The sequence below is a fragment of the Herpailurus yagouaroundi genome, unplaced genomic scaffold, assembly GCF_014898765.1.
Source record: "Herpailurus yagouaroundi ecotype Mexico unplaced genomic scaffold, PumYag 29, whole genome shotgun sequence".
In the NCBI taxonomy this organism is placed as follows: Eukaryota; Metazoa; Chordata; class Mammalia; order Carnivora; family Felidae; genus Herpailurus; species Herpailurus yagouaroundi.
The window spans coordinates 98,196,384-98,212,600 of NW_024412377.1; the positions used below are offsets into that span (position 1 = coordinate 98,196,384).

A 16,217-nucleotide genomic window follows, 5' to 3' on the forward strand; every position below is an offset into this window, starting at 1 on the left:
GCAATAGCATAGTAGTATCCGATAGAAGGCATAGCTTTAAAGTCAGTGGAATTCTTGTTATTTCCTATAGTGGAAGTATTCTCCATGGAACTAGGACCTTGAATCTAACAGAGCCTAAGGTGGCATGACAATAAGAACAAATACCATAAGTAGGTTACTAGATGTGATGGTAAAAGATGCCTATCCTATTTCCACCACTTGGTTTCTTGGTTCCATTCCATGTATTCTTTGCGTTGAGGTATGCAATGTCAGCTCTTTGTTCCGTGCATATATCATATCCTGGGGAATGGTGCCCCAGCCATACAGTGTACTGTCCCCAAGTTGTCACATTAGCTGAGTCTTTCATGTGGTATTCTATCATTCTGTTAAACTGGTTGCTTCTAGGTGATGAGGCATATGGTAAGACCAGGGGATTCTGTGGTTTCATTGTTATACTTCTTTTGATCTCAGGCAGTGTTGAATGTAATACCCTGTCAATAAGCCAATCCCTGTCTACAACAGATGTCAATTATGGTAAGGATAAATCAGTGCCTGTGTCAGTTTAGATCCTTCAAGAAGCAGAAGCCAAGATAGGATTAGACAGGCAAGAATCTATTGAAGGAAACACCTGTAAAGAACATGAAGGGAGGGAGCAGAGTAAGCTGGGAAAAACTTTACACTGCAACACAGGGCTGGTCTGACATGTATGAAAAGGACAGAGGAAAGATTGGATAGAAAGAGCTTTAGGGGTTCCTGGGTGGCTCAGTTGGTTAAGCATCCAACTTTGGCTCAGGTCATGATCTTACAGTTCATGAGTTCCAGCCCTGCACTGTCAGCACAGAGCCTGCTTGGGATCCTCTTTCTCCCTGTCTCTCTGTCTCTCTGTCTCTCTGTCTCTCTGTCTCTCTCCCTCTCTCTTGCAAAAATAATAAAAAAAACATTTAAAAAAAGAAATAAAATTTTTTTTTAGAAAGAGCTTTAGACTTCAGTGAAGTTCTTATAAAGTCTTCCCAGGTTAATAGGAAGTTCCTGAGTAAAGGTTCCCATTAGAGGAACCCCACATTGGACAGGAATCATTCGGCTCTAATACCACTGCTGTGCTCAGTAATTTTCTGGGAGAGAAGTGTGTCCTTGGTGTGAATACATGAATCCAAAGGCATAGAAGCTGAAGGCTGACATTTAACTATGCTCCACACAGAGGTTTCTCTTGAAAGGTAAACCTGAGGGATGCCTGGGTGGCTCAGTCAGTTAAGTGTTCGACTTTGGCTCAGGTCATGATCTTGCGGTTTGTGGGTTTAAGCCCCACGTTGGGCTCTGTGCTGACAGCTCATAGCCTGGACCCTGCTTTGGATTCTGTATCTCCCTCTCTCTCTGCCCCTCCCTCACTTGGACTCTGTCTCTCTGTCTCTCTCTCTAAAATAAATTAGCATTAAAAAAAAAAAAAAAAAAAAAGGTAGACCTGAGTGGTATATTCTCATGGTTGCCACAGTGGACACTCCTGGGAGAAAGGCATCCTATGTAACCAAGCTCTCAACCAGATAGTCTTCTCCTGGAATAGTGCCATTTCAAGGGCTCAGTATTGGTCTCTACTGCTGGCAGGTTAGACATTCAGTAATGGTAGCAGCTAGGTCAGGCTTGATGAAAGGGAGCCCATACGTAGACTCTGCATTAGTTATCTCTTGCTGCGTAACAAATTACCCCAAAAGTTAGTGGCTTAAAACAACAAGCATTATCTCACAGTTTCTATAGGGCAGGAATTAGTACAGTTTGGCTGAGTGCCTCTACCTTAAGCTGTTTTAAGAGATAGCAGTCAGTCTGTAGACTGAGATTGCAGTCTCGTCTGGAGGCTCAGTTCCTCTTCCAAGCTCACTTATGTGGTTGTTGGCAAGCCTCAGTCACTCATCCCATGGCCTTCTCCACAGGGCTGCCTTATGACTTGGCAACTGGCTATCTACATTGTGAATGACCAAAGAGAAACCAAGAAAGGGCACACAAGGTGGCAGCCCTTTTTATAATCTAATGTCAGAGGTGACATTCCATCACTTCTGCCATATTCTGTTTGTTGGAGTTGAATCAATAAATCCATGTTCACGGAGAGCAGATTACGCAAGGACAGGACGGCCCGGAGGCAGGAATCCTTAGTGGTCATCTGAGAGGCTGCCTACCACAGCCCCCATCTCTGCTACACTGGCTACTCTGTTCATGGACTTGCACTGTGGTGGCTGAATAGACAAGCTGTTTGGCATCCATAGGACAAGTCATTTTGTCAGTTTGGTTAGTGACTATTTCCACAGTGGTCAATGCTCTTTGGGGGGCATTAACACGAGACACAAAATCACAAGCTTTGTGTGTACTTCTGGTGTCTTTCCCATATTTCTTTTTCTTTTTCTGCCAAATTTGTTTCTTTCAGGCCTCTGACCAACCAGTCAAGCCATTCATCACTGCCCAGGAATCCATACCTCAGGGCACTTCACTATCTATATAAAGCCACTGACCAAGTATTCCATTAGTAGCTTTGCAGCAGGGGGAAGACTTCTCTTTCCAGGTGTCCTCTAGGGCAACCTCTGAGTGGACTATTGTGCAGCAACTGTCCCTATACAGTTAACATCAACTTCCTGTACCGACCCATCTGTGGATGAGATCCAAATTTTCCTTCTCCGTTAGAAGACTTTGGTCAAAGGGAATCCCCAGGGAGGCCATAGAGTTGGCAAAACTAACAGAGTTGGATGTCCTACAAATTTACCTAGCACTTCTATGACCAGCTCGGGCTCAATCCCCGGTGTACCATTTTTGCACGGTGGATTAATATTATTTTTAATTTTTTTGAGAGAGAGAGCAGGGTAGAGGGGCAGAGGAGAGACAGAGAGAGAGAATCTTAAGCAGGCTCCAGAGTCAGCATGGAGCCCAATGCGGGCTTGGTCCCATATCCCTGGGATCATGATCCTGAGCCGAAATCAGGAGTCGGACACTCAACTGACTAAGCCACTCAGGCGCCCCACAATGGATTCCCATTAAACCCACTCATAGTGACTCTGATAATGCTCCTCTGATAATTGGTGGCTTTGGCCCTATAGTTTCTTGGTGTCCCATTATCAATTCTAAGTCTCTACTAGGGCCCAGAGTGTTTCTGGAGTTGTCTTTCAAAAAGTGAGTACTTCTCTACCACTATAGGCATGGCCTATGTGCTGCTCTCCTCTTGGGGTTTACCAGAGACTCCACCCAGGATCCTTATCCACCAGATACATCAGCATCATTAGAACTGCTGAGTCCTATGGCCTTAATAGCAGGGGAGCTTGTACTGCAGCCCAAACTGGATGCAGAACCTACTCTTGCTCTGTGCCCCATTCAAAGCTGGCAGTGTTCTGATTCCCTTGATTAATCCGTCAGAATAGTATTCCCAAATGCAGCATATTACTACCCCATTTATTTGGAAAGTGATTCTGAAGGCCAGGAGTGAACAATGGATAAATGAAACAGGGAAAGAAAAAAAATGTGGGCACCTTGCTGGCTCAGTTGTTAAGTATCTGACTTGGGCTCAGGTCATGATCTCATGTTTCGTGAGTTCGACTCCCACATGGGGTGAGCTGGATCCCCTCTTTGGGTGAACCTCAACTCCCTCTCTCTCTCTCTCTCTCTCTGCCTCTTGCTCACTTATACCCTCTCTGTCTCTCTTGCCAAAAGAAAAAAAGAAAAAGCAAGCATGGATTATTGAGTTCATCAAGTGCTACAGGTGACTGGTATTTGATTCCATGGGACCATCTGAAGCGTTTTATGAAATGTGTCTACTGCCTGGAGAACTGAAGATGGGAGCATTTGATCCAAAGGCTCCTGTACCACTGCAATATTGGCTTCTGTACACATGTGAACTGAGAAGTTTCCCAGGCCTGTCTGCTGTCTCTGTGGGGCTCATGGCCTAGGCCTGAAGCAAGGCACTTCCAGGTTGTAGCCATTCAATGCTGGTCAAAGTCTGCATGTCACTGGGTGCCACTGCAGTGGCTCCAGTTAGAGGGAGGGCCACGAAAATTTGAAAAACTGTACAAGTAACAGAGAAGAAAGCAGATCTAGGTCTCTTCAGAAGAGGTGCAATTCCTAATGATGAAGGAAACATTTCAAGTCTCTCATGCACCCAGAGGTAATTATCAGAGACATTTCACAAAAAGTATACTTTTATCAACAGTGTTTCTTTATTTATCTCCCCAGGGATGGCTTCTCCAGTTGGCCACCTGGTTTTATTCAACAGAAGTACAGCATCAGAGCAATTGCGTTCAGCACTGTTTCCGTCTCACTGCATGCAGATTGTCTCAGAGTTCCAGGAAGGTAAAGACATGACCAGTCTTTGTTTTTGTCAGAATTAGAAATCTATCTCAATTCCATATTTGATTTTTCTTTAACTCAGGAAAGACTTACTATGCCTCTCCAAACACCTAGCCATTAAGTTTGATGCTGGGGGCACTAAGATGAATATAATGTGGTAACTAATCTTGAGGAGCTTGGAGTCAATTGGGAGAGAATAGCATGAAGTGATGGTGAGACTGAGATTATAGCTCTGTAAGCTCTGGGGAAAACAACTTGTTATTTATAAGGGAATCTGCAGTGTTCTTTTTTTTTTTTTTTAATGTTTATTTAATTTGACACAGAGAGAGAGAGTGGCGGAGAGGCAGAGAGAGAAAAGAGGGAATCCCAAGCAGGCTCCATGCTGCCAGCGCAGAGCCTGATATAGGGCTCCATCTCCTAAACAGTGAGATCATGACCTGAGCCAAAATCAAGAGCCAGACACTCAACTGACTGAGCCACACAAGTGCCCCTTAGCAGTGTTCTTTAGTAAAAATATTACTGCAATTCTTCAAGAGTAGCAATGGAAGAATTGCCACTCAGGGAGGAGAGAACTACGCTTTCCCTTTGTTCTGAAAGATTCCCCCAAGTCCTGGGGATCTTTTCAGCCCTCAATCTCAAATGTTCATAAATGTATCCCTTACAGAGTGGCGCTACAGGTTCATTCCCATAGTTCATCTAAGTCCCAGGCTGGAAAATTTAAAAAGAACTCAATTAAAGTTTAGGGATAATAAAACAAAAGGGTGCCAAACAGTGAGAAATACAGTTTACATAATTTGTATTTCAAATGCCCTAGGGCATGGTCCTGCAGGGCTCCTGTGGTTAGTACTTTCTTACACTAACAAGAAGTGACCTGTCAGTCTACTTCCTCAAAGTCCAGACCCAAAGGAACAAGGCCCAGAGAAAAATGGTGTATGTGTGAGGGAGGGGATGTTTCAGATTATTTTAGCAGTCCATTCTGGAATGGGCAAGTTCCCTGACATACTGTTAAATGGGAAAAAAGTTTTAAAGCAGCATTTATTCATTCAAGAAATATTTATTGAGTACCAACTATGTGCCAGGCATTGCTATCTGTTGGGATATAGTGATGAATAAGTGGAACATGGGTCCTTTTTATAGGGAGTTGACAGTGAAACATGAATTTTGTGTGATCTCATGAATTGACATTTCTATAGTCAAATGAATATGCATCCTACTGTGTTCTTCGTTTCCTGTTTAGGACCTCTTTCCCAGATGACTGATTTATTTAATGAACGCTTTGTATGGCGCTTAATAATTACCAGCACTCTCCTCAGCAATTTACAAATATTAACTTATTTAAATTTTGTAACAACCTGATAAGGTGGGTATTATTATCACCCACATTTTACAGAGGAAAAAACTGGGACGTAGAGAGATTAGTAACTTGTCCAATTTTGCAAAATGAGTAAGAAATAGAGCTAGGATGTGACCTTAGACAGTCTGGCCCAGTTCATGCTCTTTACCACCATTGTCAACTCCTGACACTGGGAACACTTTCACCTGATTCCCAATCCTTAAGGGTGGGACCAAACTCCATGATCTTAATTCATAGTACAGACAGACACAGATAAACATACACTGTCCTTGAGAGCCTGGATACACACAGCAGCAGCAGCAGCAGCAGAGGTCTTTGCGTTATATTAATTACTGGTTTACAGTAAAGTCACAGATACAAGATCATTAAAATGAAGAAAAAAAAGGACAAAAGGGTAGAGATAGAGTTGGGGGTTGGAAAAGATAGGAGGTGTTTACACCAGAAAACCTAGGCTGAGGGGAACTCCTGCAAATCAGCACAAAACCAAGGCAAAAAGATTATGAAGCCTTACATTGGCTTTTATTGCCTGAATGAAGATCCTTGACAGTAGCAAGAGCCCTAGCTGCATAATCTTTTGGTGGGTGGGTTCAGCTCCTGTTGTTTCTTTGCCTTAAAGGACCTCCCAGTAGCTTTATACTAATGATCTACTGGATTTCTAACTGTAGCATTTTGCTTTGGTGAGTCTGTTGGTTTTTTGTTTTGTTTTGAACCTCTTTCCCCACCCCTCCCCCCACTATTTCATAGTTTTGCTGTGTCACTTGAAATTGTATTTCAGTGTGCCAGCCAGTCAGATGACAGTATTTATTGCATTTAGCATCCACTGTGTATAGAACCCAGGTAGAGGTAGAGGAGGAGGATTTACTGAAGGATTTATTTATTTGCGTCTAAAGATACTTTAAGGGTGCCTGGGTGGCTGAGTCAGTTAAGCATCCAACTTCCACTCAGGTCATGATCTCATGGTTCGTGGGTTCCAGCCCTGAGTCAGGCTCTGTGCTGACAGCTCAGAGCCTGGAGCATGCTTCTGATTCTGTGTCTCCCTCTCTCTCTGCCCCTCCCCCACGCGCGCGCTGTCTCTCTCTCTCTCTCTCTCTCTAAAATAAACATTAAAAAATTTTTAAAAATACTTTTAATCCAACTAGGAGAGTAAGCACAACTTCATGAAGTACTCAAACAATAGGGTTTTTTGTTTGTTTGTTTGTTTTTGAGACAGCAACAGACAGAGAAAGAGTGTGTGCAAATAGGGGAGTGTGTGCAAATAGGGCAGAGGGAGAGAGAGAGAGAATCTTAAGCAGGCTCCATGCTCAGCACAGAGCCTGATGTAGGGCTCAATCCCACGACCCTGGCATCATGATCTGAGACAAAATGAAGAGGCAGACGCTCAGCTGAGTGAGCCACCCAGGCATCCCTCAAACAATCGTTTTGTTAAAGAAACATACCAAAAATAAAATATAATATTGGGTGATTCAAATGCATTCAGGCAGCATTGAGCAGGCAGGGGTCAGTCATGGTAGACTTTCTCCAGAAGGTGGGATTTGATCTTGGATTTAATCTAAGGGTCTTGGGCTAGCAAGGTGGAAGAGTATTCCAGAGCTAGCCAGAAAAGCCAGAATGAGGAAATAAAGTGTAGGGAACAGAAAAGACAATCAGGTAGATGTCTTTGAAGGATGATACCAAGAAATAAGAAAACAAAGGAGGCTTTGCCCTGCATTCCTTGGGAGACTCCATCAGAAAGAGGCCGACTGAAGGTGCATTTCATTTTATGCAACGGACATGTTATTTGTAAGTATAAAACAAGAGTCAAAAGTTGTTAAGCATCCACTATGCGTCAGGTACTGAGATTTAGTCTGAGTATCTACCCTGTAAAGTGGGCATTATTACCATTTTGCATATAAGGCAATGGGGCTCAGCAGCGAGATTAAGTGGCCTATGTGCCCCGTGTCATCTATTATACGGTGGAACCTCCAAAGTCACTTGGTTTGTCTGACCACGAAGCTCGAGCTTTTGTATGCCGCACACATTTTTGTAAGTTGAATATTTAAGATACACAAGTGATAATTATTTGATAAGTTCTACAGCCATTGCCTCTGTGAGGTACATACCTACAAACATGTTTTGCAAAGATCTGACGTAGAGGGCCAAGATTTTCTCGACTGCGTGCATGACAGTAGTTTATTTCATTAAACATACATTACCCCATTTGACACAAGATAATGATACCGAAAATATCTTTAAAATAATTTTTAGGTCATTCCATACATTAAACGTATAGTTTTGCAAAGCAATGTGATAGCCAAACCAATCTACCTGGGGGGATACTGAAGTTTCCCTCAACGCCCAGGCTGTGGACACCGGGAAAAGTGTAACTTGTGTCCAAACTAAAAGAAGGCTTTTAGTGTTCACTTTTTTTTAGTGTTCACACACTAAAAGGAAGCCTGCCCGAGCCAGACGAGAGCAGGGGAGGGCGGGTTCCACGAGGGGGAAAGTGGGTGGAGGCGGGTGACAGCAGGTAAGAGGAGTGACCTGCCCGGGCCCGCTACCCCCCGACCCCGCCCCTCGGTGTAGCCCGGGGGCAGGGCCGCGCCGGAGTCTGCGCATGCGCGCCATTCCGCGTCCACTACGCCGATACTACTGCCTCCTCCGCGCCGTCTTCCTCCACGGTTACGCCGGCTCTCCACCCCTCCTTCCCGCGGCGCTCGAGGGATCATGGCCGATCCTCGCGTGAGACAGATCAAGATCAAAACCGGCGTAGTGAAGCGGTAAGGGGCCGCAAGCGGCGCACACGTCAGCGCCTCCCCTCCTTCGCCTCATGGCGGCCCGAGAGGCCGGGCGGAGCGCAGGCCTGAGGCGGGCTCCCGGCTCCAGGCCTCACCTGGGGCTCCGCGGCCGGCGGGGCTGGGGCCGGGGCCAGGACGCGGCGGGGACGCGTCAGTGCCAGAGCCCGCGAGCCGGGACACGCCCCTCCCCCTGCCTTTCTCCTCCAGAACCGAACCGTTGGGCGACTAGGGTCGGCGCGGACCCGCCCCTCGGGAGCCCGCGGTGGGGGAGCCCTGGGAGCGGCCGCGAGGGGGGTGGAGGGGCGGCGCCCCGCAGCCGGAGGGGGCGCCGGTTTGGGTCACCGCGCGGGTCTCCGTGCCCAAGTTGACTGGAGGGAGGCGGATTCAGTCCATTGCCTGCCCTCAGGTGGACACGCAAGCCCCTTCTGAAGTTTAGAGGGGACGCCGAGAGCCCAGCCCTCATCAAAAAATGAGGCCTTGTTGGGGCCCTGTGACCCGGAGGGGCGGGACTCGGAGCCTCTGAGAACTGGGACGTGAACTTCCAGTACAGTCCTCAAACTTCTGCGGCCTGACTCTCCCCCGTCGGCTTCCCCGAAGCTCGCCCAGAGCCTGTGGATGCTGTTTAAATAACTCGCCTGGGCAGGGCAGGCCAGTCCTGTAATTGGCCCGTAGCGCTGAGGTCTGTTAGACCCTTCAGTGCTTCTTAGACCTTCACGGTTCAGACCCAGGGACACCAGACTTTTTGATGAGGCATTCCCAGAGAAAAGATAAACAGCCCGCTGAAGTAGCAGCTTATTTTGCAGCAGAAACAAACGTCTACTGCTAGCCTTCTGGCTTCTTCCTCTTCGCCCACTTCTCCTCCCTTTGTTATTGCCACCAGAGGAAGGGCAAGGCAAAAGGAAGGATTAAATTGCCTCTGAGGCTTAGCACAGTTTTGCACTGTACTTTCCTAGAAGCTTTACTGTCAAGGCAGTAAGAAGGTAGTATGAGTAGTAGTTAAATGCACAGCCTTTGCTCAGGTGAGACAGCTTGGGTTCAGATCTGGATTCTGCCGGTTGTTGCCTATTGTTGAATACATGACGTTGCACCGTGCCTCGGTTTCCTCATCTGTAAAATGGAGTTAGTACCCACACCTGCTGTGCTGTTCTAACACAGCATGTGGCAAGTAGCCAGTGGCTGGTAAATGTTAACTAATAGTATTCTGTGTGTTCCTGTTTGAGAAGTGAGAAGCTGTGGTTTAATGAAGTTAAAATGGAAAAACTAAATTTGTGCTACTTAATGGCAGAACACGGAAAAGAAGCAGGAAAACAGAACAGGGAAAAGTTTCTGATCTACAACTAAAGCTACAATGCTCTAAAACAGAGTATTCATTTTTGCCAGATTTGTTAGGTCGTTTTAGTAAATCTATTTGGCAGAATTACCAGGGTATAATGGAGAGTTCTTTAGGCCAAGAGTCACGAGAAATGACTCCTAGAGGTAGTTTTCGGTTAATTACCTATATCGCCTTGTCATTTCTTATCCTAATGATCCATACTAGTTTGTAATGTTAGTTCAAGTAGTTATATGCTTATAATACATATTCTAGAGAAAATACACCCATTTAGATGATAAGCTCAGTTTTTAGGCTTTCAAAAATTGCCAAATACTTAAGGAAACTGCTTGGAAATAAGGTTTGGTTTTCAGTTTATTTCACTAGTAGAGCATTATCAAACTTTAATTTTGATTCCTTGTACTTCAGTACAAAAAATTTATCATTTTTGTGGAACTCCTTCATAATTTACTTTTTACTTAAAATGTACATATTTACTCAGATTGTTTATAAATTAACGGAAATGTCTATCATGCATTTTTTTCCCATGGATTTTCTAATGGGCTACCCTTTCCTACTGAAAGGAGATATGTTCTTTTAAAAAAACCTGTAACTTCTGATTGTTCATTACTCATATTTTACCTTGGTAGACAACCATCTAAATCCATAAATGTTGTTCCTGATCTCTCTTCTGTTATTTTTTTGCCAGAAAATTATTTTTCTGTGACTCTTTCCATCTTTTGTCTTAGTGTTCTACTTTTTAAATTCTACATTTTACTTCAGTAAAGAAAAAAGTAGATAATCCAGATACAGCAACATATTAATAATTGGTGGCTGAATGATCATGAGCTTCTTTATGTTCTTCTCTATGTATATTTAAATTTTTCTTAAGGGGTGCCTGGGTGCTCGGTTGGTTAAGTGTCCAACTCTTAATTTTAGCTCAGGTTGTGATCTCACGATTTGTGAGTTCAAGCCCTGCATTGGGCTCCATGCTGACAGTGCAGAGCCTGCTTGGCATTCTCTCTCACTCCCTCTCTCTGTCCGTTCCCTGCTTGCATGCTCTGCTTGCTGTCAAAGTAAATAAACTTAAAAAAAAAAAAAAAAGTCATAAGAGGTATGCATTTCTCTCTTTAAATTTAGTTTCAAAGACTTGATTAGTTTCATGATTTGGATATGTTCTTGGTTTTGTGAGTAGGATTTGGTTCATTGGTTTCTTTCTTTTCTTTCTTTTTTAAACTATTTTTGAGAGTGTGCGCTTGTGCGCAGGCTGGGGAGGGGTAGAGAGAAGAGGACTGAGGATCTGAAGCGGGCTTTGTGCTGATGGCAGAGAGCCTGGGGCTCAAAGTCACAGACCCTGAGATCAAGACCTGAGCCAAAGTTGGAGGCTTAACCTACTGAGCCACCCTGGCGCCCCTGTTCACTGGTTTCTTAAAGCATTGGTCTAAAAACCATTTTCTTTTCCAGCGCCTTTTTTCTAGTGAGATGCTTATTGCTCATAGACTCATTTCTCTTCAGAAATGACAACTTTTAGGGGTGCCTGGGTGGCTCAGTGGGTTGAGTGCCCGACTTCAGCTCAGGTCATGATCTCGAGGTTGTTGAGTTCGAGCCCTGTGTCAGGCTCTGTGCTGACAGCTCAGAGCCTGGAGCCTGCTTCAGAATCTGTGTTTCCCTCTCTCTCTGCCCCTCCCTTGCTCATGCTCTGTCTCAAAAAAAAAAAAATAAATAAATAAAAATAAAAAATAAAAAAATAAAAAAAAAACAAAAACAAATGACAACTTTTATTTGAAAGAAGACATTTAAAGTCATTCATGTCTCCCAATTCCTTCAGTTTTCTCTCCAGGAATTGAGAGCCATTAGAATTATATTCTAGGTATTAGTCCTAGAGTTCAGTTTGGGTGGACTGGCCTAGGGAGGGTGGATCCTTAGTTTAGTGTCTGTAATCAATGTGCTGGATTACTTCAGGTGATCCAAAAGTTCCCTGTAGTGGGTTTTAGGAAGAAATCTGAGTAGGGAGGTGGGATGTTATGAGATTATGGAAATAGGCAATAAGTAGATGGTGGTATTTGGCAACAGAGAGATCAATAAATGAAAACTGAGTTTTAGCATGTTGGCCAAATGGTGACGGCGGTCTAGAGATGGCAGCCACATTAGGAAACTAGAAGCAAGTTTCAAGGGCATTCGTTTAGCCCTAAGGAAACAGGCAGAACACTCACAGTACCCTAGACCTGAAGAAACTTTGTTATCTCTCATGGTAACAAACGGAAAGGTTCTGATTGCTAGAGATAGATTTTATTTTTTTTTTCAACATTTATTTATTTTTGGGACAGAGAGAGACAGAGCATGAACGGGGGAGGGGTAGAGAGAGAGGGAGACACAGAATCGGAAACAGGCTCCAGGCTCTGAGCCATCAGCCCAGAGCCCGACGCGGGGCTCGAACTCACGGACCGCGAGATCTTGACCTGGCTGAAGTCGGACGCTTAACCGACTGCGCCACCCAGGCGCCCCTAGAGATAGATTTTAAAAGAGAGGTTAGATCCCTGTGAACAAGGAAAGAGTCCAGTTACTAGGAATGGCTTGTAAGGTAAGAGTTAGACGGCAATGAGCCTAAGTTGGTACTGAACCTCTGACTTGAGGAATCCCTAAATAGTCCCTTCCAAGTAACAGGATTGTTTTTCCAGAGCTAATTCTGGCTGTGAGAGATGCATGCAGTTTCTTGGAGCAGCAGCAGCCTTTGTTCACATGTGACTCGTTGTTAGGTTTGAGTCTGGCAGGAGCATTTTAAAGGTACAGATTCATGTTTCAGGTGGATTGCTCGACCTACTGGTATCTGTTATTGGGCCACAGCTAATCTAGCAGCCCTAGCAGGGAGTTACCAGATACCACTCCAATTTTCTTTTTCTCCAGTGCAGAACTGAAAGTTCCCCCTTCCTCTTCCCTTTTCTTGATGTCTTGGTAGCATCGGTTGTCCCAGTTTACCTGGGACTAAGGGGTGTCCAAGATGTAGACCCTTTGGTGCTAATAGTGGGAAAATCTCAGGCAAACCAGGATGATTTGGATTAGTGTCTCTTGTGTAACTAAGTAACATAGCACTATTATGTGTGTGCCATGATTTATGTGGAAACTATTTGCTATTACAACTGTGAATCCAGTGTTTTACCTTGCTCAAATTAAAACTTAACTGGGGCATCTGGGTAGCTCAGTCAGTTTAAGCATCTGACTTAGGCTCAGGTCATGATCTTGAGGTTCGTGGGTTTGAGGCCCACATTGGGCTCTGTGCTCACAGCTCAGAGCCTGGAGCCTTCTTCAGATTCTGTGTCTCCCTCTCTCTCTGCCCCTCCTCTGCTCACACTCACTCCCTCTCTCTCTCTCAAAAATAAATAATAAACATTAAAAATATTTTTTTAAAAAGCCCTTAACTGTGTCCTATAAATAGGAGTCCTTGCCAGAGTAGTTTTCTGTATTAATTTAAATTGTTAGTGATTTAGAAAATACTTTAGAAAATGTTAGTGATTTAGAATTGTTAGAATTGTTAGTGATTTAGAAAATACTACTTTCACTAAAGTAGAAGAAAATACAGGCTTGATGTTTTAAATGTTGATATGGTATTTCAGCTCAATGACATGTCTCCTGTAAGTTCCCAAATAAGATTTGTGTTGATAAAATAAAATGTTTTTACTAGATTTATGGTAAATTCAAGAAGTTCTTCTGCAGAAACAAAATGTTTTCATCCATTTAACATAAAACCTATTTTTTTTTAATTGTTTTTTTCAACGTTTATTTTATTTTTGGGACAGAGAGAGACAGAGCATGAACGGGGGAGGGGCAGAGAGAGAGGGAGACACAGAATCAGAAACAGGCTCCAGGCTCTGAGCCATCAGCCCAGAGCCTGACGCGGGGCTCGAACTCACGGACCGCGAGATCGTGACCTGGCTGAAGTCGGACGCTTAATCGACTGCGCCACCCAGGCACCCCCATAAAACCTATTTTTGATAAAATTTGCTAAACTAGCCCACTGGTAAGTGAATTAATTGATTAAAAATACTTTCTTAAATATATCTTTTTATAACCATTTTGGATTGGTAATGGCTTAAAATCCAATGTGAACAAAGAATGTTAGGGCATTGGCAATAGCACTGACATTGGCCCATAGTTTTCCTCTGATTAAATGAAAGTGACACCAGTAGATTAGAATGAGACTAGGACAATTCACACTGCAATTGTGTTAGTTTAACTTTAACAATCTTTTAACACTCTTGTTTAAATGTAGCTGACATACCATAATTACAAATCTACAAGCCTTGATTATAGAATTTTACATCGTGAATCAGTGGGGAAATTGTATTGATTTTTTTTGTATATATATAAAGCAAGCACCTTTCCGAAACTCTGGCGTCTTCCTGAGTTTTATACCTTTACCTCTGATATACAACTGTGTATAACACATATATACTAGGTACAGCAAACATAAAAACAACATACAAGTTAAGTAAAATTTCCATGTTGTTAAATATATATTCATATATAATGTATATAATATATTGACATACATTATGTGTGTATAGTGAATATATATATATTATACTGACATAAAAGTAAAAAATAGGAATGACACATATTTGCCTAGACATAGATGTAGTTTTCCTCCTCTAGCTCTAGAGAAGTATACTTCTTGTATTTAAAGTAAAGATGGGTAGAAGTATGGTGGACAATATCTAGGAGAGGTTCAGGACATAGCCCTGTAAATTTCCTGTACGCTTTAGTAGCTTTTTTATCTTCTCTTCTCCCACATCATATCCCCTTTATTTGAGTTAAAGTTAAGTTCAGCTAAAATGGCCAACTTTTTGCCTTGAAGTTTAGCCAACTCCTTTTGGAATCTCTGTAATATATTCAGCTCTCCAAAGCAGTGGTCAAAGGCAGTGTCAAAATGGATTGCAGGTGGTTAGCAATCTTCAGGATTGCCACCTTCTGCCAACTACTTGGCAAGCAGTGACTTTCAGGAACTACACAGCTGGCAACCAGATGTCTTTTCAAGCTGGAAAGAGAGAAAGCTAAGGCCACTCATGACTGTGGTTTTCCCAACACAAGCTATATGATTCTATAAGTTGAATGTGGAAATGAAAGATCTTTTGACCTGAGAGAGAGAGAGAGAGAGAGAGAGAGAGAGAGAGTGAGAGAGTGTATGAATGAATGTATTCTGTCTTCATTGCATTTTTCATTTGGTAGGAAATTTTGAAAACCTGTAGTGAGCAAGGTTGGAAAATTTTGTTAATAATAACTAGTCCACAACAGAAAAAAAAAAGAAAAAAATAATAACTAATCCACAACCCTTAGAATATAAATGCCTGGGTGGTGGCGGGTGGGCGCCTGGATGGCTCAGTTTTTTGAGCTTCCAACTCTTGATTTCAGCTCAGGTCATGATTCCAGGGTTGTGGGCTTGAGCCCTGTATCAGGCTTGTGTGCTGAGCATGGAACCTGCTTGGAATTCTTTCTCTCTCTCTCTCTCTCTTCCCCTACCTCCCCCTTCCCCTCCCCCCCCCCCCCCCTCCCTCTCCCCTACCCCCCCCCCCATTAAAAAAAATTAAAGAAAAAGAATATAAATGCTTGGATGTGTGATTTCAGAATTCCATTCCCATAATATATTTACTATTATGATGCTGTCTTATTTGCCCAAGTAGACCTGATTTTTAAATAACATCAATGATATGAATGATTCAGAGATCGTTTATTTAGCAGATTCACTCAGAACCTGCATGGCTAATTCACCTGGTATAGTGTTGATACATAATAAATGCTCAACAAAAGTCTTTTCAGTGGACAAATGAATGAATGGAACCTTAGTCTGTAAGGATTTGATGTAATAAGCAGTGGGGAGGTACTGAATCAATTACAGTGTGACAGTGTAATAGTTACTATAGCTATTTATTGTTGCAGTTGGAGTTAAACAAATGGAGTCCCAGGCTCCACTTAATACATGCTACATATGTGACCCTGGGCAAGTTACTCAATCTTTAAAAGCCACAGTTTTCGGCGCACCTGGGTGGCTCAGTCAAGCATCCAACTTTGGCTCAGGTCATGATCTCACAGTGTGTGAGTTCTAGCCCCATGGCAGGCTCTGTGCTGACAGCTCAGAGCCTGGAGCCTGCTTCAGATTGTGTGTCTCCCTCTCTCTCTGACCCTTCCCCACTTACACTCTGTCTCTGTCTCTCAAAAATAAATAAACATTTAAAAAATATTTTAAAAACCCACTGTTTTCTTAGCTGAAAAATGGGTTAATGATAGATAATATCTTTCTTACATTGTTAAGAGAATTAAGTAAGGTAATCATATAAAGCATTTGGCCCAAAAGCCTGATTGTTAGTAAATATTTAATATGTTAACTGCTGTCATTATTATCATCATCACCATTCTGTAGACATACAAACAATGTGGATAGAGGACGTAAAGATGAATGTTTGCCAATTAGCTGGATAGACTGTGGAACTTGATT

At 43.2% G+C, this 16,217-nt stretch overlaps 1 protein-coding gene across 1 annotated transcript in view; it reads left to right on the forward strand.

The window, feature by feature from the left end:
• Positions 1-8,336: 8,336 nt before the first annotated feature.
• TBCA (tubulin folding cofactor A) overlaps positions 8,337-16,217 on the forward strand; it is a 78,306-nt gene continuing 70,425 nt past the window's right edge. The window contains exon 1 of the mRNA XM_040450185.1: positions 8,337-8,403. Within this exon, the coding sequence (XP_040306119.1) occupies positions 8,351-8,403 (53 nt within the window). The 5' untranslated portion in view covers positions 8,337-8,350. The remainder of the gene's footprint in view (positions 8,404-16,217) is intronic.